Source organism: Sceloporus occidentalis, unplaced genomic scaffold, assembly GCF_023333645.1.
Source record: "Sceloporus occidentalis isolate IW3139 unplaced genomic scaffold, rSceOcc1.0.p SCAF_1, whole genome shotgun sequence".
Taxonomy (NCBI): Eukaryota; Metazoa; Chordata; class Lepidosauria; order Squamata; family Phrynosomatidae; genus Sceloporus; species Sceloporus occidentalis.
In genome coordinates, this window is record NW_028316981.1 from 238,915,866 (window position 1) to 238,940,136 (window position 24,271).

Consider the following 24,271-nt stretch of genomic DNA (forward strand, 5'->3'; position numbering starts at 1 on the left):
TGAATATTTGATCACCCACAAGACAGACCACACTGAGTGACACTCTAAGGTGGGATGAGATCACTGCTCCCCAAATGTTTGCTTTATGGCAGAAATGGGGTGAGGGATTCACCTGCATCCCTTTAAAACCCTGGAATAATAATAATAATAATAATAATAATAATAATAATAATAATGATAAGTTTTATTTATATACCGCTATTCCAAAGATCATAGCGGTGAACAGCAAGTAAGCTAATTTGCCCCCAACAGTCTGGGTACTCATTTTAGCGACCTCGGAAGGATGCAAGCCTGAGTCGAGCTTGGGCCCTTTTGCTGGTCTTGAACTCGCAACCTTGTGGTTTTGAGAGAATGGCTGCAGTACAGGCATTTAACCACTGCGCCACCAGGGCAGCAGAAGAGAATGTATAAGTGGGACGAGCCTCGGGGTTTTGTTTATGGGGTTGTTTTTTTACCGTTTTTAAATTTTTCTTTGAAAACATGACATCTTATTGTGGCCCCAGAGCATTCTGACAGAGAAGGCTACATGTCTCAGAAAAGTACAGTTCCCAGGATTCCCTAACACTGAAACAGAGCAGTTAAAGCAGTCTCAAACTGGATTATTCCTGCAATGTGTTTTTTACCTATGTAAATGTAAATACATTTAGGCTGTGCTTATGATATTGAAATTTAAAGGTATAATTTTAATTTTGCTAGTTGTTTTTGTTACAACAATTGCAGGTAGCTACAATTTACAAGTAACGTTACTTCAAAAACATTACTAAGGATTCTGTATGGTGTGGTATGGGAGGAGGTTGATGGAGTGTGACATCATGAGTTACCTCACCAGGTGATGCCAACAGATCACCCAGATGTTTTGGATTTCAATTTGACTCCCAGGTCTCCCATCCAACATGGCCAATAGCATGAGCTTCTGGGAAGTGAAGTTCAAAATCTTGGGAGAGCCAAAGGCTGAGAAGTGCTATTCTTACATGGTGATTGTAACAATCTAAATCAGGGGTAGGCAACCTTTTTGAGCCGGGGGCCAGGTTGCTGTCCCTCAGACAACTGGGGGGGGCGAAGCCCAAAAATAAATAATTAAATAATTTTTCAAAAATTTAAATAAATAAATAAACTGGGACAAATATAGGACAAAATTTTCAAATGGTGGACACTTTTTTAAAGAAAAGCAGAGGACATGCGAAAAAATTTGCTGATTTTTTTTTTAAATGTTAACATAAATGCATGTTTCTGAGGCTTCTATAGACAATTGCCCCTGTGCGCAAGAGGCCAAAGGCCCCGGCGGCAATCGGCAGCAGGACCAGGCTGGGGCCGGTCCCAAGGCCTCGCCAGGCCGCATCCGGCCCGTGGGCCGCAGGTTGCCTACCCTGATCTAAATGAAAGATAACTCAGCAGATCTTTAACCTGTAATCCTCTGCAGTCTTGACAAGGAGTCATCCCCATTGAACCCGATAGGACTTAATTTTGGTAGACATGTTAATTTACTCTGGCTGACTATACTAGGCCATAATACTGAAGTTATATATTAAAATTCCACATCTTCAAAAATGAATTTGGAAAAAATAAAAATTGCCTTCATTCTTGATCTGGGTTCTCAGCCTTTGATCTTCTAACTGCTTTGTACTTCAACTCTCAGAAACCTCTGCCATCTTAGTCACTGATGATTGATTCTGGAAGATGAAGTCTAAACTATCTCAACAGCCAAAGGCTGAGAACCACTGTTCTAGATAGAATTAGCCCAAACTAACATGTATGGACCTACCCTATGTAAAGATGGGGGAAACCTATTAGGATCACATTCGGTAATCCAAGGCTCCTTGCAACACCTTTGGTCTGACTTGGTGCTTGTACTTTGAAGATGATGATAAGAAGTTCTTTTTATAACAAACTCTCTCATGCTCCTTAGAGGTCAGTGCAGTAGCCAACCAAAATCACACAAGTGAAATACCAACTAACCAAATTGTTACATGAAGTAAATGCTAACATTACAATTGACATGAGAAATGCAAGCATTGGCATACATTATATGAACAGAAACACAAATGAAGAGTGAAAAATCAGAATGAGTATCACATCACAATAATGTTAGATGTTAGTGAATGATTCCAAAAATAAGAAAATGATTCTTAATCCAGACAGCAGTTGTGTGATGAAACCTCTGTTGAAATAGATTTACCTCGAAATTGTTTGAGATCTCACCTTAACACATGCACACATGCGTGAGCACACATGAACACACACAGAAAGAGAGAGAGACAGTTTTATTTGGGGCATATATTCAGGTAATGTATTTCCTTTCACAGAACTGTCTATATCTGTATCTAATCTAATTTATATCTATATCAAAGTGACATCAGGAAGTCAGGCAAACCTATCCCCCTCCACTTTTAAAAATTTCAAAGTTTTATTCTGCAATCCTTAGCAGAACAATTAACAGTTACTTCAGGATCACCATCACATCTGTCTTTAGGAGTAGGGAAGTTGCTGCTTAACATTGCCAGCCATCTGTCAACTTTAAATTTCCCCCATAGCAACTTTTCTCCGCCACCTGTATATTTTATCTCTTGGTGTAAATACTGAGTTATAGTTTTACAGGCAATTCAACATTATTTTTTCAAATATAACACCCTTCTGAGCAGACACAGGAAATGGGATGGGAACCAAAACTATAATAGTGGACCAATGTATAACCAAGCACTGAAATTTCATGCACCTCACAGTATACCATTCCAAATCCTAAACTATATTTTATATCACATGTCTTCTGTGAACATTATCTCATGATTGATCATATGAGGAGACATATTTATTACCATATTTTAATCATCCTTCTGTCAAGTAACAAAAATGCATATACCTCAGTTAATAAGAGCATTATTGTAAATATTGGACATTTGTTTCCCAAAATATATCTTTAAGAAAAGATTCAGAGTACAGTGCTACCTCGGGTTACGAATTTAATTCGTTCCGCGGCGCCGTTCGTAACCCGATACATTTCGCAACCCGAAAAGCCGCTGGAAAGCCGCTAGCCGCTAGCCGCGCTTTGAATTTCGCGCCGAAAGATTTTCGTAACCCGAAAAATCTTTCGTAACCCGGAACAGTTTTTTTAAATCTAACTTTTTCGTACCCCGGAAATTTCGTAACGCGGTGAATTCGTATCCCGGGGTACCACTGTATTATGTCCAAAACATAAGTACTGGGTGTTTGCCTCAGAAAATTCACAAGCTTTGTCTATGATTCACTAGTTGTTAGTCCTACCTGAAGTAGACTCTTTGAATCAACAGGATTTACCTATGTGTTGACTTACCATTCAACAATCAATTGAATGGGTCTACTCTTGCTGGGACTATCAAACAGGATTCCAGCCATCCACCTCTAAATTGTTTTCCCAGTATATGGTTTTTAATAAGATGGTAAGGAATAATACTTCTGCAATGGCTCTCAGCCAAAGGTGGGGAACCCTTAGCCTATGTGCTAAATTAGACCCACTGAATCAATTGTCAAGTGTGAATCAGCACACTGATTGAGTGAGTCTGCTCTAGTCGAGATGAGCACTAGAACTGAGGGCTGTCTCAGATAGTGACGTATTGTCAATCTGAGTAGTGTTTTGCTATTCAGTGCACTTGTGGATTTCCTTACAGAAGAAAGGAAAGTGTCAGTGGAAGAGGCATCTTTGGTGTCTTGGCTGATTCACTGTAATAGACAGAATCCTAAATGGTGCTTCACTTCCTTATGAATGCGAGTCCAATAAAAGTTAGGTTTCTAAAAGAGACAGATTTGTTTTCAACTATATTTCTGATGTAGGTAGATCAGGCAGCCAATGAGAAACGTATTTGTAGGTTGTACACATTTGTTCAACAATTATGAGCTTAGATTGTTTAACAGTTATTCAGTTCCACCTTACTGAAGTGATATTTGTTTCTTTGTTAAAATAATAGAATTGTAGAAATGAAAGGAATCCCAGTGGTTATTTTGCCTAACCCTATGGTTTATACTAGCATCACCTGTATTTAGATGGATTAAAAAGCATGCTATTTGTCACAAATGGCCTAGTCATTTTGAAAGTTTGGTGTCAGTTACATTAGTTTTAGGCAAGAATGAGAGAATACGCATTTAAAAAACAAAAAAAAAGTGAAACAAATACTTCCAAACCACAGCGAGTGAAGCTGGGGAACCACTGCAGCATTAATTCAAAATGGATTCCTAAGAGAACTCAAGTTAGGGTATAAACTGAACTGAGCTCTTAGCAACTCAACTGTATCCTAAGGGTAAGTGGCAAATTAAAATTCATTACTAATTTTAATTGAGGATGATTATCAGTATTTTAGGAGACATACTTCAAAGTTCTGTGATTCCCTATGCATACGAAGTGGATGCTAGGAAAGCAAGGACCTCTCAAGAGAAAAGATGAACAAATGAAAGATGGAAGGTGCTTCAGGGACAGATTTAGCACAGTGTTCTCTGAACAGTTTATTCTTAGTTGGACAGAACAAGTCCTAGATTAAAGAGAGTCTTATGCTGAACTGTATTATGGGGCCAAATATCACCCTGACCTATATGCCACATTCTCCCTCTCAAGGATCTTTCTTCTGTCCTACTAGTCTTAGTTCCTAAATGTCATAGAAAAACAAAGATGTGTAAACATTATATAATTGGGTATGGTTTTTAAAACAAAAATGGATTAGGAGGGTGCAAGAGATTTAAAAGTAATGGATTGTCTACATTTCTGAAATTCCAAAGATCTTGTGAAAATGACTTCTGCCAGTTTTATCCATTTTATAATTTTTAAAAATGTCATTTCGGGACACTTTTATTCTACATTTCTATTGTGTAAAAATGTTGACCCATCCCCAAAACTCATATAATATCAAAGTGAAAGGTTGCAGTCTAATTACAGAAAGAAGAGGAAGCCCAAATTGTTGCAGATTACCTTAGAAGATAAATAATAATAATAATAATCCCATTCTATGGTGATCTTCCTCTTCTGTCATTACATTTTACTGTGAGTTTGGGAAGCTATGTTTTCTGCCATGTCAGTTTTAACTGCTTCCCACCATATTCTGCCCATCCACAGGAGATTTCACTGCAATATTTTAAGAATTGTATTTCATTTACTTCAGTTTTGCACAGCACAAACACTCTGATTCCCTTCTCTTCCTGTGTTAAGGTTTTCTAGTTTAAAGTGGCAAACAGCACAGCTAAAAATAGACTGTATTGTCGGGGGGGGGGGGGGCAATAAATAAATAAATAAATAAGTACAACCACTTCATCATTTGACTTTTTCCCCTCAAAAGCCTAAAAGGGTTCTGTTTCTCTTTTACTGTGTGCATTTATTTTACTTAGGAAATTCCATGCAGTTTTCAGCTTGCACTCTCAACTGAGGTACATAGTGTCATTTAAAAAAATTGAAATATCAGTAAAAAGAACTTGCAAGAGGGCAATATAGGCTATATACTTCTGGCATGTCTTAAAAGCCTATGTGGCAAGGACAGAAATGCTCCACAGAAATGACTCCAGCATGCAGGGCTCATTCATTTGACATCTTTCTTTTGACATGATGCAACTCTACATGGAAGGCACTGTTTATATGGACTATCTAAGGCTTTAAAATATCAGTGGGTTTTAGGTTTGGGCCAAGATCAATCATCAAGCTGTACAGAAAAAGGGCAGATGGAGAGAGTCCTTGTAATCCTTTCCCTTCTGGTCATTTTGAGCTGAAAATCTCTCTTTTGAGATGAAAAGATCCCTTGGAACCCCACAGTTTTGCCTCCAAGTTTTCAAAGGCCAAAATCAGCCTGGGCAGGTTTCCAGTTAGAACAGAAGGACGGGTGGAGAGGAGCTGCTTACCCTTTTTCTCTCCAGTTATGTTCACAATTGCCTTGTGCTCCCCAATCCACTTTTTCACATTTGCTGTGTATCCGAACGAAGATGCTTATTTTCAATCAACCGACCATCTGAATGACAGCAGCAGGAATACAAAATAATAATAATGGGTCAAGAGTAACAAATTACTTTAACAAATTATTTCCAAGTTCATATCTTTCTGGTGTAAGGTAAAGAAGCAACTATAGGAAAGTGTGAGTTGAAAAATAGCTGGAGTGGAAAGGGTTATGCAGCCTCTCTGCACTCATCCTGCTTTATTTTAAAGCCTGCCGAGGCATAGCTTTTCTTTCTTTTCTTTCTTTTAAATGTGGAGATGACAAATTTGAGCTCCATGTAACATGAAATTTGAGCCCATATCTGTGTGCTCATGCTTGCTTCCCAGCTCTAAATTATACTCTAATTTCAAGGTAGTAGCAAAATGCAGTTTAGTAAGAGTTCTTGACACTCATGTGGAAAGCAAAACAGTTATTTCTCAGGCTTGTAAAACACAGCCTATCTTTGGCAAAATCCTTCACACTTTCCAACAGTTGGAGCGAAGGAGGGAGTTGAGAAGTATAAGCATCTGGTCCTTCACAAAACCTATAAAGGAGAGCAGTGAGCTTTAAGAAATGGAAATTTAATAGGCATCATGTATAAAATCACTACAAAGTAAATTGGTACTTCTCTACAAAAGTCCATGATTATTGTTTTTAACTGCAACTTAAGATCTGACTAGTAGTATTCCATTTCTGTGCATGTCATTATTTTGTTAAAACCTGCAAAATTCACATCTTAACTCTTAAGTAACCTTTGAAGACACTCTTATCTTGAAAAGTCTGTCATAGCATAAAAATAAGTCACTATGGTGTCAAGATGAAAACTACTGAATCAAAAATAGAAAAGGTCAGTTCCTATTTTGAGAGCCATATGCTGTGGAACTCCAATTTTGCGATATCAATGCTGTAAACCATACATTATCATTTTTCCTATTAGTTCATTTTTCATCATAACATAACCAGAATTATGAAGTCAACATGGGATAGTTATTTATTCACAATTACGACTATAAGTTGACCTCATATATAAATTGAGGGCAGGTTTTGAGGCCAAAATCATAGATTTTGATACAACTTCTGGATAAGTTGAGGGTAAAAATTAGGGGCATGTAACAAAGGATATAAGAATGAAACAGAGAAAAACAATGTCAAAGAACTTAGAAACTTTAGGAATTATAACTGTTTATGGTCACACTAAAGGCTGGATGGATGAGAGAGCAGAGGCAGGTAAGTGCTTCCAGGACAGATTATATTTTTGCCTTTCACCAGGGGATGTTTCCTTTTTTGATAAGAGTTAAAGTACAGTACTTACACTGACCCATGGATTAGCCAACTCATGTTTTTTGGGTTAGTTTTTTTCACTTAAATTTCTAGACTTATATACAGTACATAAATTGTGGATGAATTTCTGTGGAGCATTTCTTTTTCCTGTTGTAAAATTACTTGTTTCCTTGTGGACATGGAGCCAAGAATCACATTTTGGTCAATTATGAGTCTCCTCTATAGTATGGACTCTAAGGCCTGCAGGGTAGAAACTCCAGAGAATCCCCTGGGCATGCAGACTCCATGGCAGTGCAGGGACATGTGGAGCAATGTTGGCAAGTGGACAAGCCACTGACCGCTTCCTACGCAGAACTTCCAACTCACTAGAGCACTTTCACTTTGCAGTTTGTGTGGCTCCTCTGATGACATGCCTTTTGAAGACATTGCAGTCAGTTGCACAAGTGCACATTGTGCAACACAACAAAAAGGGAAGAATGAAAGACCTCTATCAAAAAATTTGAGAAATTAAAGCCAAGTTCAAACCAAGAGCAGGGATGCTCTATGGAGAAAAAAAAGAGCATAATACAGGAAGAAGAAGAAGAAATAAAAAGATGCTGGAGGCAATACACAGAAGAGTTATATAAAAGAGATGGGAGAATGAATGATATTTGGAACAAGGAGCTATATGAAGATGAATCCCAAATTCTAAGAAGTGAAGTGGAATATGCAATAAAGGAAATGGGAAAAAATAAATCACCGGGAACAGATGATATCCCAGAATTGAACTGCTACAGTGTCTACAGACAGATGAAATTTTAGTTTTAACTGAAATATGCCAACAAATATGGAAAACAAAGCAGTGGCCAACACATTGGAAATGCTCAATATACACACCAATCCACAAGAAAGGATATACAACAGACTGCAGCAACTAATCTCATATGCAAGCAAAATACTACTCAAAATTCTGCATTATATACTCCAACCATACATGGAGAGAGAAATTCCAGAGCGGCAACCAGGATTCAGAAAAGGAGGGGGCACTAGGGACCACATTGCAAACATGTGATGGCTAATGGAGCACACCAAAGAATTCCAAAAAAGGATCAGCATGTATTTCACAGACTTCAGCAAAGCATTTGATTGTATAGATCATGAAAAACTACAGAATGCACTTAAAGACATGAGTGTGCCACTACATCTGATAATCCTGATGAGGAATCTGTACCAAGGACAAGAGTCCACCATCAGAACAGAATTCGGGGAAACAGAGTGGTTCCCAATAGGCAAATGAGTCAGGCAAGGTTGCATCCTATCACCTTGTTTAACTTATATGCTGAAAACATAGTAAGAAAAGCAGAATTAGAATCAGCAAATGGAGCAGTAAGAAAGGAGAAAGCAACATTAACAACTTAAGATATGCAGACTACACCATAATATTAGCAGATGACATTCAGGAATTGGAACAGTTAATAAGGAAGTTCAAAGAAGAAAGTGCAAAGACAAGTCTGATGCAGAAGATTAAAAAAAAACCATAATGACCACAGAAGAAATACACAAATTCGATCTAGACAACGAGGAAATTGAAATAGTTAAAGAATTTCCATATCTAGGATCAAACATTGACCAGAAGGGAGACTGCAGTTAAGAAAAAAGAAGAAGACTAGAAATGGGAACAGTAGCTATGAAAGAACTGGAAAAGATACTGAAGATCAAAGATATACAACTGAGCAGAATCGTTAGGCCATTGTATCCCAATTACCATGTACGGATGCAAGAGCTGGACAATGAAGGGAGCAGACAGAAAGAAAATCAACCCATTTGAAATGTGATGCTGGAGAAGAGTACTTAGGAGACCATGGACAGCCAAGAAAACAAACAAATGGGTCTTGAACAGATCAGACCACAGCTCTCCTTGGAAGCAAAGATGATCAAGTTGAGACTATTGTACTTCGGCCACATAATGAGAAGGCACAGATCACAAGAAAAAACAATATTGCTAGGAAAGGTAGAGGGTAGATGAAAGAGAGGAAGAACAACAAACCAGATGGATAGATTCAATCAGGAAGGATATGGGCAAGAGTCTGCAAGATCTGAGCAAGGCAGTGGAGGATCGGGATTCTTGGAGATGTCTCATCCACAGGGTTGCCACGAGTCAGAACCCACTTGAGGGCAGCTAACAATAACAGCATTAGCACAGTACAGTGCACCAAGGTACATTGACTGCACAAGTGCACATTTACACAATAATACCACCAGTACTGCACACAATGATTACACAAGCACACTTTTGCTTCACAATTTGTGTGGAAAGTGCTGCTGGTATCAGCTCATTGTAGGTGCTCATCCTCCCTGCAGATCCAGAAGTCAATTTTTCCCATCTGTGCAGACTTCCCCCTAGTAAACAGCTCCTCTTCTGAAAATATTTCTAAAATTTATGGGTTTCTTTCCAAAATGGAAACAGTTTTTACCTGATGCTAGCACTGACCCTTTACATGACACTAAGGCTAAAAGGCAAAATGAAAGAACCAGTGTAAAGAACAGTAGCAAAAGGACATGAAAATCAGGAGGATCAAGGCAGGAGGTAAAGAATAGAATTTAATTTGGAATATAGCAGTTCACTTTGATGTTACATGAAAGAATATGGAAGATGAAGAATGCTTTATGCTCTGGTTTAAGAAGAGGTAGAGGTTAGAGAAGCCTGATAAATGAATGCTTGATAAGAGAATTGCACTTATTAAAGAAATAGGGGAAGTAAATTAATAATTTGATAGTAGAGGTTCATCCAGTCAGTGTGGACAATAGATGCTGAGTTTCACCTACAGATAGTCCTGCTACAGAAAAGATTTCTAACTAGCTGCTAACAAGAAATTTCATAATGGGTGTGTTCCAAAGCCCATCTGGGCATTAGAGGGCATGTACTGAATTCTGAATAACTGAAGGATTTTATCATGGAAGTTCTGCTGCTGAGGTAAAAATTTACTTTTATTGAAGGCTGCACTGCTCCTTATACGTGTAGGGGGAAAGCAAATCTCTTCCAATCCACCTATCTACTCTAACCGACATGTATTCTGCTCTTGGCGAGTCTATGAGAAAAGCCTATGTTAAATGAGACTATTTGTCTCTAGCATTTATGAAAATACTCCTTGAAAAAGATCACTGACTTCCATTATAACACTAATCCTTTTATCGATTCCAACTAAGCAAGCAAGCAGCTGTTCTTGCTTGTACAATTCTAATAAGCCACCAGAATGAGCCATCAAACTCCAGTCCCTTGAGTCCAAGTAAAGCCCTTCTGTGATGCACTCCAGCTCTGCTGGCCTGCGGCACAAGAATCTTAAGTTTTCTTTTGCACCTGGCTTATTTTCAAATGTCAGCACACAGAGCCTCCTCAGCAGCCACTGCTTCTTCCCACCCTAAGGCAACTGCACACCTAGATAGAAGTTTGCTATCCTTTTGAGAAATGGTTGTGATGTGCAGTCATAGACTGATGTAACATCAAGTACCCAACATGTGCCCAGCACAGGAACAGCTGCTAAAGCAACTCATTTCAAGGCAAATAACATTTTCATAACAAAACAGAAGCAGAAAAGCAGAACTATGAAGGCATGAACTAAATAGTGGTTCTGCCAATCAATAGTGCTCCAAAATGAAATGATTTTCTGCATTGCAGTTTCTAGACACCAGATTTTTTTCAGCTGGCCAGTTTAATTGTTTTTGAAATGATACTTTAGATGAGTGGCTGATAGGGTTCCTCCCTGGCCAGAATTTTAGAGGTTTGATACAAATTTCAATACCTTTTTTTCTTGGAAGAATTTGAGAATACAAAACCAGGTTATTATTTTTCAGGGACACATTTTTACTTTTTTCAGTAGTGAGGTGTACACACAATGAACAGGAATACCATGTTGGATACCAGTCATTTACATGACTGATGCCACTTTGCAAGGGTACATTTTATGACAGAGACTACACTGTCAAAATTTTGGCATCCCTAGCTGCCATTTATAATAAGCCACACAGCCCAAGGCAGAACAGATGAACTTAATTCCTTCAAAAAGCAAGTCAACACCACTTTTCTCACTCTACTGAAAAGGAACTCTGCTGTAAGAAAATACAGCAAAAGAACAATCTCATATAGAAATGCTCATCATACTGATACAGTTTTTAATGTTTTAATTGTTATTGGATTTTTAAAGAATGATAACAACAAAAAGAAAATAGGGGAAGTATGTAGAATATGAATCTAGGTTAGGCATATACCTTGCCATAAATAGGCCCTGCTTTGAAGAATATATTTCCTTGAATATACAGTAACTCATGTATAACTCAGAACCTGTGTCTATTGAGCAATAGATGGTGGGACTGTCCACATGGGCAAAAATGCTCATGTTTCCCCTGGCTGCACATTGTCCTGTTTGGATGACAAGGCCATTAGCCCTGGCCCCGGATTGGGCCCAGATCCAACATATATGTTTCAAGTAGATCGAGGCTAATCCTAAGACAAAGGGGCCTTAATGTGGGTCTAAATTACCCACTGTTTGCTGCAGAGTTTTGTGGAAATTCTGCAGAAAACCCCAGCAAAACAGACAGCCCTGCACACCCCTTGCCTTACTCAGCCATTGCTGCTAGTGAGACGTCCCCCATCATCATGGCTGACATGCAAACTGGGCAAACCTGCCAGCAGCCTTGTGGCCAAGCATCACATTTCCCAATCAGGCATGGCCAGAGGGGAGGCTTCTCACTAGAAATGTAATATAATGTAATGGCTGAGTAATGTAACAAGTGTGCAGCGGTAGCAGGTCTGTTGTGAGTGGATGGGTGGGCATTTAAACACCTGCCCATCCCTTTGCCAGTCCAGGGACCAATCCAGGTTAGAACCCAGGCTCAGGGTCAGTGAATGTGTCACATTCCAAACATGAAGTATATGTTATTAAGCAACAGTAAAAGCACACAGGATCCAATAATATTCACCTGCAGTTAAATTCCATGTTGCAGGGAAATTTAAAACAATGCATCTGCAAATCCAAAAAATTAATACATGGTTAATACATCCAACCAAAATGAGTAACACAGCACATAATGCCACAAAGAAGCAGTATGTGAATTGCATTGCCAAAATAAGCCCTTTCTTTCTTAGAAAAGGCATAGTGGCTGCCATTAAATTCAAAACATCAGTTTCTTTCCTGATAAAACATAGTTTTAAGTCTAAAGAGGTTTTAGATATTAAATCTAGAGCAATTTTTCATTGTTTAATGTGCAAAATGATTTCGGTGATGTTGCTTTTTATCTCTTAATTCTAACTTCATTAACATCAAATTTAGTGTTTTTCAGCCAATTTTGATTCAGTCTCTGAAAATATAATTAATGCCAACACAAGAAGGGTGTCTGAGACACTAAGAACTGTTGGTGCATGTATAGACACCAAAAGGTGTTGTGATTGTAAGCATTACCGTAGTTCACTTGTTGATAGATTGCCATATTGAGATGGGTCTGGACCTTTCAATTGATCTACAGTATCAATTGATTCATAGTATAAATCCCACAATCTCTCATTTCTTCCATAAAAAGGAATGTTTTCCAGTATTCAAATTAAGTTCACCCATTGTTGCATTCACTTCTATCTTAAGACTCATATGGATAAAACAAAGTTATTAGGTCTGGATTTTCTTTTTTAAGCAACAGTTATAATAGATGGCCTGTGAGAGCCCTTTTAAGTCTGATTCTATGTTTGGTATATGTACCTCTACGTTAGTATGGTGCTGTCTTATTGTCATCTATTATGTCAAGCAGTCTAACCTCCCAACAAGACCAATACAATGTGCTTTACATGGGGCTGCCCTTGAAAAGTGTTAGGAAGGTTGAGATAGGACACAATGCAGCAGCCAGATTGGTGTAAGGTATGCAGGAACTACACTGGCTTCCAGTTTGCTTCTGAGCTCAATTCACGGTTCTGATTTTGACCAACAAAATCCTAAATGACTTGGAGCCAGGATATCACAATGAAAAAGAAAGATACATACTTCCATATGAGTCTACCAGATATTTGAGATCTTCATAAATAAAATTATTATTATTATTATTATTATTCAGAGGAGGCCCTGTTGTGTGTCTCAACACCTCATGAAACTAGGGGTTCAAGCAGATCGGCAGCTCTGAGCGGCTTCTGGCCACTTCAGCCCCAGTCAACCCCCGATCAGCCACAGATCACAGCAACCAGATACTGCGGCCCTGAAGCCGGTTGCTGCCACAGCCCTGAATGGGTTTCCAGCAAGGAGCAGCTTTTTGCTACTTCTTTTCTGTCCAGCTTCAGGCCACCTTGGGTGGCTGCAGAGTGGCATCCAGCAGATCCAGGGATATGCTGGAAGCCACTCTTTTTTGGCCATGTGTTTTGGGCCTGAGTTGGAATGTACAGTGAACAGGCCTATCTGTATAGCAGCACCTCAACTATGGAACTCTCTGCTCAAGGAAGTTAGGCTGGCCTCATCCCTTTTAAGCTTCTGGTGGACAGCCACAATAGCATTATTTTGTAGGGCATTTAATGTTTGAAAACCCTCTGTTGTTTACGGTTTTAAAATTGAATTTTAGGATTGTTTTTAGGAGTTTTAAAATATCATTTTAATGTGGGTGTGTTTTTAATTAATCTGTCTATTGTTTTAATTGCTTGTATTTGTTCATTGCCTCAGGAGCCCTTGTAGATTGAAAGATGATACAGAAATGCAAAAAATAAATATTACCATATATTCTCAACTATAAGTCAACTTCCTGTATACGTCGAGGGCAGGTTTTGAGGCCAAAATGATGGATTTTGATATGACCCTTGGAGTAGTCGAGGGTAAAACCTAAGGCCATGTAATGTGGGATGTAAAGGATGAAGGAAAGGAAAACAATGCTAAAGAACTTACAAAATTCCAAAGGCTGGATGGATGAGAGAGTAGAAGGAGGTCAGTTCTTCCAGGGCAAATTAAATCTTTCACCAGAAGATGGTTTTATACACACACACACACACACACACACACACACACACACACTTTAAAGTACAGTACTTACATTGACCTAGATTGACTCAGGTTTTTTGGGTCAATTTTTAAACCTAAATTTCTAGACTTATACAGAGTATATACAATAATTTGAAGGAAGACCACTTTTCAAATCCGAATGAACACCCTACTGTTCCCTTATTCCCTCCCCATACTCAGGCACCAAATGCAAGCATTGTTTTAACATAAAAGATGGAAACCCTAGTAGCTCACCATGCACATTGAGAAATTTTTGCTGCACTCCAACATACCTTTCCAGTAAGCTGTTGTGTCTTGCTGGTTTTCCCAACCATTCTTTATAACACAATGCCTCAACCTGCTGGAGACATTCTACAGTTTATTAATCTTGTAATGAGACATCCAAGCTTACCAAAAAGACTGTTGTGTGACCCAAGAATGGCCTCTTACAGTACCATCCTATACATGTCTATTAAAAAAGAAGTCCAAAAGAATCCAGTGACACTTTCTAGTAAGCTAGAGTTCCAACTTCAGTATTCTGTGTACAACAGTTCTGGCATGCAAGCTTCTGTAAGTATTTACTGTACTGAAGCAAACATTTTTTCTGCATCACCATAACCTCATGGCAACAGGATAGTAATCTAGGGCTACAGGCAAAATTTGAAAGGGAATAAACAATGTTGCTGTTGGTTGATCACAGCATTATGCAGTTTTATCCTGGATACTTCCAGAGACCTCTGCAATAAATTAATGCAATTGTTAATAAATTGTTGAATTCTACATGAGTTTGGACCATTCATTCAGTTTGTCATTAAATTTGATAATGGCAGAGGAGAGCAGCTAAGTGAAAGTGCCAAGGCCCAAGAGAGATGAAGTAATGAGGAGAGAATAACTTTGCATAACTTTTCACCCATCAGCTCACCATACCATCATTACTGTAACATTGATTCTGTCTTTATTTGCTCATTATTTGATTTCTTTCTGGCCTTTTAGCACAAAAAGAATGCCAAAAAGCACAAAAACATAAACATGGTTAAAGTAACATAATATGAAATATGAAAGTCTGAAATATTTTTAAATCATAATTTATGAATAAGGCATTAAATGCTGTTTTCTCTTCTTCTTTTCTCCCTCTTTCTTAGATCGAATTGCACAGAATATAATTAAGTCCCATTTGGAGACGTGCCAGTATACAATAGAGGAGCTACACCAGCTTGCCTGGCAGACCCACACATATGAAGAAATCAAAGTATACCAGAGCAAGGTACAACAAACGCAACAGAATTTAGTTTGCTTCCATTCTTCCTTGCTTTACTGTTAATTGTTGCATGCCATCCATGGCTTCGGATTTGAAGAATGATGTCTTAAAATAGAGGCAAAGTTTGAGGATCTCACCTGATAAATATGTGTGCTCGTTTACTCATCTGAATCATGTTTACCCAGCTTTCACTCTGAGTGGGAGTTCAAGGTAGCCAGGAACAGTATCCATAAACAAAGATCAGAAGAAACTGGCTTCCCTGACTATTTCCTCCTGGTGCTGCCCTGCAGTATTCCCCAGAGAGTGCTTCTAATACTGGAGATTGATTTGTAGCCATCCAAACTAGGAGCTACAGAAAATATAACATCTTTTTGACTTTGTCTAAAGTGTGAAAGTGAATTCTACAGTTCAACTAAGTGAAGATATCTTTCTTTTCAACTTTGAAACATCATTGTTCTACACTATGATGAAAAAGGGAAATTTTTCTTTTATCCATTTGTCTAGATCTTCCTCACAAATTTTCCAGAATTTCAGGATGCCCTCTCATATTATACATACTTCTAAAATCACTATCATGCCCCCTCCTTCCTCATGTTTTCCCTATTGTTTTTTTTTTTAATCCACGTTCTGCAACTCTTCCTTGCTCCAGTCCTCTAACTATTTTGATTTCCCAATTACAGCACTTTATTGTGATGCTCATTGATTTCACTCTGGGGATCAAGCCTGTAAATGTACAGAGGCAACATAGTGAATTAAACATTTAAACAATTTTTAAGCCCACAATGCCCACCAGCATAGCATATCTTGGTGCAAGGTATTTGCTTCTGCTGGAGGAAGTAATTATTATTCTCCTGCATTGGATATAAGTGGACATTCCAATATTCTTGATGGGGATAAGGCCATACAAGAGCATGTACCTTCATAGGTGGTGCTTCTGTCTCTCATTTAGTCAGTTTCTCTGAGCTTGCATCTTTCAATAGCTTGGGGAAAATACTATTTTGGACTACAACTCTCAGCAACTTCCAGCTAGCACAGGATTCTGGAAGCTGGAGCCCCCCGCAAAAAAACCTTCCTAGCTCTTCTCCTTCCAGGAAAAGTGCACCAGAAATCATTATTCTGCATTCACATGGAAACATGGGCTAGAATCCAAACTTGCAAAAGGCTTTGAAGCAACTATCTTCCCATGGCAGTCCCTCATGGCGAGATCCAGATCTAGAAACAAAGACATGAGGAAGGACCTTTTGTTGTTGCATCTGTGATGGGTCACTCTTTCTGCTTTGTTGAACTGGTAGAAAGTGGTGCTGGATCCAACCTGTCAAAACTTTATTTATCCTTTATTAATTATTTGTCTACTCCCCTCATCCTCTAATGAGATCATAATAGTGTCATCCTTCTCCCCCCCCCCCCCAATTAATTTTAATGAGAAAACTCTGAGGCAGCCTAGGTTAAGAAATAGTAACTGGCCCAACACCTCTCAGACAGCTTTGTGGCTGAATGGGGATTTTAGGTACCATGCTGACTCCATTGCATGTAGAATAGGCACTAGGCCACAATGGGATCCTGAAAGTAGGCTAAAGCTTTTTAAAGTTCCCTAGAGACCCATACGGCATAGAACTTGGTTATCACCTTTAAAGCCCTAAATGGCTTGGGTCCAAGCTATCTTAGAGACCGCCTCCTCCCGTACAATCCTCCCTGCGCTCTCCGCTCCACAGGGAGGAATTTGCTGCAGCTTTCAAAATCTAGACTTGCGGCTACCTCTCAGAGGGCATTCTCTGTTGTCGCCCCTAAGCTCTGGAACGACCTGCCGAATGAGATCCGTCAGTTAACATCTTTAGACAGCTTTAAAAAAGCTGTCAAGACGGATCTCTTCCAGCAGGCCTTTCCAGATTAAATTTTTTTCCCGGCCCAGGCTCCCTGGCTCCCCAATTTCCCTTATTCCTCTCATGGCCCCATCCCCTGATGGTGAGGATTACTGAGGGTTTTGGGGTTTAGATTAGGATAGTATAATTATAAATTGTTATAGTCCCATTTTAATACGTTTAAGTGTTTAATATTTTTTAAGGGGGGGAAGGGAGTATAAATATTTTGTATATTTTATTCTGTAAATTTTTATGTTGTTCACAGCCCAGATTGGCTTTGCCACCGGGCAGTACAGAAATAATTATTATTATTATTATTATTATTATTATTATTATTAACTTAAAAAATAAAAATAAAGCCCAGACTGTCTTCGAATCCTTCTGCATTGTAATGTCAAAGACAACTTTGATAAACCGGTATAACAAACTGACAAACTTAGAGGCAGATGAATGAACTAACTTATGTCAAATAATTTTTATTTGAAACCTCTGGTTAGGAGCAGATGCCTAAGCATCAAAAGCAGGTCAGGGAGAATGTTGATGGTGCAAATACTTACTTGTTTGTTTGTTTGTTTGTTTGTTTGTTTGCTTAGCACATATGGAAGGGAGAGATACATATGTATTTTTGGTGCTGATTCCAATCCTGATGTGAACATTTGGGTAGCTAAATGAGTGTCCCAGTAGGGCTGCCATAGTTTCCTACCTCATTTGCTTTCTTCAGCAGAGTTTTCAAAAAGCTAGTCAATGGGTGTGTAACCTTCATTGCATTAGAAACATAGGTGTAAGTAAGGCCCCTACATGTTTCCAATGTCTTACAGCTTGCCTAGAGTCAGTCACTCACTCAATCAATCAATCAATCAATCAGCCCAGTGTTAATGAAGGACAGTGATGGTATGTGTGCTACTTTCCTGTCCTGGATTGTTTAAATTCCAGCCTGTAGGAAAGGAAGATTTTGGAATCAAAGTATAAGGGTACCATAGCAGTAAATTTAAGTTTCATGATAATAATAATTATTCAATGTACATAAGTCTGAGTCAAATAACTTGATTAAACAAAGCTGAGTGGTTATTTAGCAACCAAAGAACTGGTGGATTCACTTACCTGCTCTTCTTTTTCATGCACGTTTTTTCTGGAAGTCAAGAGAAGCATTGTGGCAACAGTGTGCAATCCAGATCACACATGCCATTCAATATGTGGTGGAATTTGCAAAACGGATAACAGGCTTTATGGAACTCTGTCAAAACGATCAGATTTTACTTCTCAAATCAGGTATGTGAAGAGTCTACATAACACTTAATCTTCTAACCTCAGTTTTTAAGGAATGGAAGTATAAAAGGTATACTTTTTCTTATTCCAATGTGCAGGAAAATTGTGTCAACTGAACTATGTGGAAACATCTTGTTATCTGGTCTGCTACACATTAATTCCTTTAGGTGCTATAAGTTGCTAAGAAACAACAGTTTTTCATACAATGTTGACAAATGTGTTTTCGTTATGTGATTTTCCTGACAAGATTTACCCAGAGATTTGCCATTTCTCTGAGGCTAAGAGAGCATCAAGATTGCCCAATGTCCTACAAAGGATTGCAACCATGGCTTCCTGGAGCCCTAGTCCAATACTTAAACTCCTGCATGATGTTGACTCCAACAGTGTAGCTTCTGTGAAGTATATACACGGTGTCTTTATGTGTATATGTTCCTTCAAGTTGCCTGTTGACTTATAGCAATCTCATAAGAAATTTTTTCTTAGGCAAGGACTACTCAGAGATGGTCTACTAGTTCCTTTCTTTGAAATACAACCTACAGCATCTGGTATTCATTGGTGGCCTCCCATCCAAGTACTAACCAGAAGTGACCCTACTTAACTTCCAAGATCAGACAGGATCTGGTGCCTTTAGGGTATTTAGACAAATCTAAAGTGTCTGAAGAATTCAAAACTGGCCAGTTTTGAACATTAGGTTTGGCTGCCAGTCATGTTAAAGGAGAAATTGTCATCTCCCTTCTCTCCACTACTGGGAAGTAATTAGCTACAATTAAGAAGTTACGTGTAGTCTATTGGAGATAATGCCAGTTTTTTTACAGTGTAAACTATATCTTTGTTATAGTTACATCTATAGTCACATGAAATGTAGCTGAAATTTAGGGACATTTTAACAGAATGCCTGGTGGCACCTGCTTCTATGTGAATTTTACAACAAAACATGATTCTATAATATTAAATGCCCCTTCCTTGTATTTGAGGGTAAAAGTAATTAGAGAAAAACTATTTCATTGTTCAATAATGATAAAGTAGTTGGTAATTGTCCAAAAAGTGTGATTATAATACCAATTACTTTGGAGGCTGCGCAAATGAAATCAATTTATTTTTAAATTTCCAAGCTTCAGTTCCCCCACGCACATACAGACCTTAATCTAGGGATGTATCTTTGGAAAGGTCAAAATGAGAAGTCTGCCTGATGAAATTTTCCATCAGTTCTCAAATTTCTAGCATTGTAGACAGTGAGACAATGAAAATTGTTCATGTCTGTAATTTTTATATTTGCTGGGTTTGCATCCCTTCGGTAATCTTGCCTGCTCCTTTTCTTTGGATGCCTAAACCCTATTTCTAAATGTTCACCTGAAGTTTTAATTAAAACAATTAAAATTGGAGACACAAGAAAAAATTCATTGGGGACAGAGTTCTTATTAGGAGACAATGTTCTCATTTTTGCCCTCTCTATAGCTACAGCCATGCATTCATTGGTTCTGTTTTGAATACACATGCAGTTATGCATACAAATATCTGACTTGAGATAAGTTGGGCTGCATCTGTTACAGAGTTACAGTAAGAAGGGGTATCGGCCTCCATTTAATTTTGTCTGGCTTGTAAGTAGTGCAGCTTCTATTTGGGTACAATGGGGGCTGCAGTCCAAGCTCAACCTGCCCATTTGCCCCAAGCCAGCCACAATCCAAAGGAGAAAGACAAATTGCTAGAGCAGTTTGAAGTAATGGACCATAAAACAAAGTGACCACGTAGACAAAAGGAAAAAGAGACTAAACTGAGTGTCTCCCAGGGAACCTAAGCAGTCAAATGTTTGTTTTGATGTTTCCAGTATTACTATTATCGCTCTTCACACCTACAGGTGAAATTATTATTATTATTATTATTATTATTATTATTATGGTATTTATATCCCACTCTTCAGCCCTGAAGGCTATCAGAGTGGCTTACAATTATTATTTTTAATTAGACAGTTCCCTGCCCTCAGGCTTACAATCTAAAATGACAGGACACAAAAGGAGAAGGGAATGGTGGTGGGGAAGGGGATCAGGTCCAGCAGTTGTTCTCTCTCCATAGATAGGTAAAGAAATTATTGATCAGGTTATAAAATCATGCTCCTTGTACTCACTGCTTAGCTAGAATCAATATCTAGATTAAATTAGCCAGGGCAACACAGATCTCTTGTAAAACACTGTAAAGTGAACTTGATATTCCCTGAAGGATTAGGAAAAGGTCATTTTTTGTCAATATAGAAAACTTATTTCCTGAAGAATTTCAAGTATCATATGCAGGTGAGGCATCATGAAATCTCAGTGAAAAGGGAGTGATATCTCAATTTTTGACTTGGAACAAAGCCTTCTCTGTTTCTAAAAGAGGTGGTACATTCAGGCTGGAGGAGGATTGCACTCTCCTGATTCCACTCATGGAAGCTAATTTTACTCAAGGGAGCACACCATTGACTTCTGGCCTAAGCCAACAACTTTAAAATGTCTGATTTGGAAAAGACTGACCTCTACACAAACATGTATAGAACTGCACTCTAAATAATTGTGAAGTGGGGGGAAACAGTAACACAGCAAAACAAAAAAAAAACAAAAAAACCCAGTAGTGATTGTGTCATTAGTACTCCAGCCTACACATTAATATTGTATTGCTGCCCTTCAGAGGCCAAATTAACATTTAGGAAACAAGAGATTTTGAAGATATTTTGTTGGCTGGAAATTGCATAAAATTGTTGCAGTTTGCTCTAGTAATAATGAGATTAAGAAAAATGTATTCGAGGGAGAACATATGCACTGGTTTCTTTACAGTTAAACTCGGAGAAAGGGACCAAATTAAACAAGCACAAATTAAGGTTGTTCAAAAGCTACTTGACTTCAGATTGGTTTCCACAAAGAGGCTGCTCTATCCTGCTTTAGTACATATTCAACAATTGCCATCAAATTACAATAATTCTGTTAGTCTATCTTCCTTTGACAAGATAGGAAAGGCTTTTTCTGTCATTCATTGCAACATTGCAACAGTCATAGATATTGTTCTTTTTATTAATTGATTTGTAAATTTGCTCAAGCTCTCAATAAGGACAAAATGATCCAAAAATATGTGTCATCTATATGTCCATAATCATTCTTTTGTTGTAGTTGAAAAAGTGGTTTTAACTGTTGCTACTTAAAATGTTTTATCTTGTTCAAATTATTTGTTTTTAAACTAGAAATGTTTTAAATTATTTATGTTGTAAACCACCCTGGGATCATGTGATAAAAAGTGGGACAGAAGTGTTTAAATAAGTAAATACTCAATAATATTCATGGCACAAGTACAAAAGAAAGCTGTTCTGTTCTGTTCTGTGTACTGAGATCTAGAGATGAAGACACAAACCTGTATTTTAATAACATTGGCTTCCCAAAATGCTTGATGCTTATATGTATTAATGCGGGACATTTGATGTTTTTCCAGGCTGTTTGGAAGTGGTTTTAGTAAGAATGTGCCGTGCCTTCAATCCACTCAACAACACTGTTCTGTTTGAAGGAAAATATGGAGGAATGCAAATGTTCAAGGCTTTGGGTAGGCTGGTTTTGTTGTTGTTTGCCCAGGCTATACTATTCTGGAGTAATTGAATAATTGAAGTAATTGAGAAAGAATGGTGCTTGCCTCTATATACTATGTTAAGAGTAGTGCCCTAGGTTTATTGGTTTGTGGGAGAAAGCTCCTCTAGGCACTAATTCTCTGTAGGACCTTTTAGACTGAAGATTTTTAAAATATACAATTAATCAGAGTGACTCAAGTGAAGGTGAGGTAGAAGGACAAGTCAATGTTGCATGATTATTTGAATAATTATTTCCGTGTGGAGTCAAAGGCTTCCATGACCAGCAGCCATAGTTTTTTGGACTATGTGGCCATGCTCTAGAAGAGTTTATTCCTGACGTTTTGCTAACATCTGTGGCTAGCATCTTCAGAGAATGCTGGCATGGAAGAGAGTGGGGGTGTGTGTGTACACATACATACACACACACAATGTGTGACCCTAGGTAGGGAGGAGTGCTTTCCATATTAATCTGTGTATTGTTCTGTCGTTGATGGCAAGGACTCAGGGTGGGAGGATGTGCAAAGAGGATTAGTGTCTGTTTAATTAGTGATCATTGTCTGCTGGGAAAACCCCTGACCCTGGGTGGTTTTCATTTGCATTTTGCTGGGTCTTGATTTTAGTGTTTTTCAGGACTGGTAATCAAACTTTGCTAACTTTAAGGGTTTCTTCTTTCCTGTTGAAGTTGTCTTGGTGTTTGTGGATTTAAATAGCTTTTCTGGCTGCCCCAGTCTGCAGTGTCTCTCATGTTCCTTGATTCGTGTTTGGACACTGCGTTTGGTGGTCCCTATGTAGACTTGTCCACAGCCACATGGTATGCAGTAAACTCCTGCGGCTGTGAGAGGGTTTCTCCTGTCCTTCCCTGAGCACAGCGTTTGCTGGATTTTCTTGGTTGGTTTGTAAACCATTTGGAGGTTGTGTTTCCTCACCAGTTTCCCTATTCTGTTTGTGACTCCTTTGATGTATGGTAAAAATAGCTTCCTTTTGGGTGGTTGTTTGTCTTCACTCCTCTGGGTTTTTCTGGGTCTGGCAGTCCTTCTGATGTCTGAGCTGGAGTAACCATTAGTCTGCAGATCCCAGCCTAGATGCTTCAATTCATCTTCCAGGAAGTGGGGTTCACAGATCCTTTTTGCTCAGTCTACCAGTGTTTTCATTGTGCTTCTTTTTTGTCATGGGTGATGGTTGCAGTTCTTGTGTAGGTATCTGTCCAGACATTCAACAACAGAACAATACACAAGTTAACATGGAAATCCCTCCTCCCTGTCTAGGGTCACACATTCTCTGAAGATGCCAACCACAGATGGTGGTGAAACGTCAGGAATAAACTCTTCCAGAACATGGCCACATAGCCTGAAAAACCCACAAAAAACCCTAAAATTATTTCTTTATTAAAAACACAGAGAAAAATAGGAGCAGAAACCAACAAAAGTAGTCTATATTCAATGCAAGCCATTTCTCAAAGTAAAAGAGTGGGGGAAATGGCATGGGTGCTAAAAACTCTACTCCTAACAGGTCTAACTGCTTTATCACATAAGGGGGCAAACAAGATTTATATGAGAGTTAAACTAGAGAAAACCAGGAAATGTCATGTGATAAACATCAGGCATTTCCTGGTTTTCTCTAGTTTAACTCTCATTTGAATCCTAATTGCTCCCTAGTGTGATAAAGCAGGGTGTAGCTGAGCTTAATTGACTAAAGAGTAAAACATACACATGGTTTTTCTCACTCTCTGTTGTGAAGAGGAGGCTGAATGGCGGGAGATCAGAGCACCAGAAGCAGGTCCTCAGAGAGACAGATTCTCTGTCTCTTATTTAACGTGGACTGTCACCTAAAAGTGAAAGGAACACATCTGGGTGAGGCAAAATGACTTCAGTGATGACTATGGAGGGTTCAAAAAACCAAAAACATGTGCTTGAAAAGGGCAAAGGTAAACATGCCCTCTGGGCACTGATAATGAGTCTTAGATTATCCAGGCAGTATAGAACAATGGGATGCAGACACAAGACAAAGCCAGTTAAGTATAGAGGTTAACCCTTTTTCAAATCGAGATGGGTTGCTCAACATCTCTGGAATGTACACAGTACCTCACAATGTGGGGTGTACCAGCCTGAGCCAGTTTTGCAGGGTTTCCA

General features: G+C 38.6%; 1 protein-coding gene across 3 annotated transcripts in view; it reads left to right on the top strand.

Moving 5' to 3' along the window:
• RORB (RAR related orphan receptor B) overlaps positions 1 to 24,271 on the top strand; it is a 197,121-nt gene that overhangs the window by 152,630 nt on the left and 20,220 nt on the right. For all 3 annotated transcript variants that reach the window (XR_016277360.1, XM_089490721.1, XM_089490716.1), the window contains exons 5-7: positions 15,322 to 15,443; positions 18,433 to 18,565; positions 22,013 to 22,120. Coding sequence is in view for 2 of the 3 variants with exons in the window: in XM_089490721.1 (XP_089346847.1) it covers positions 15,322 to 15,443; positions 18,433 to 18,565; positions 22,013 to 22,120 (363 nt within the window). In the remaining variant the exon portion in view is untranslated. The remainder of the gene's footprint in view (positions 1 to 15,321; positions 15,444 to 18,432; positions 18,566 to 22,012; positions 22,121 to 24,271) is intronic.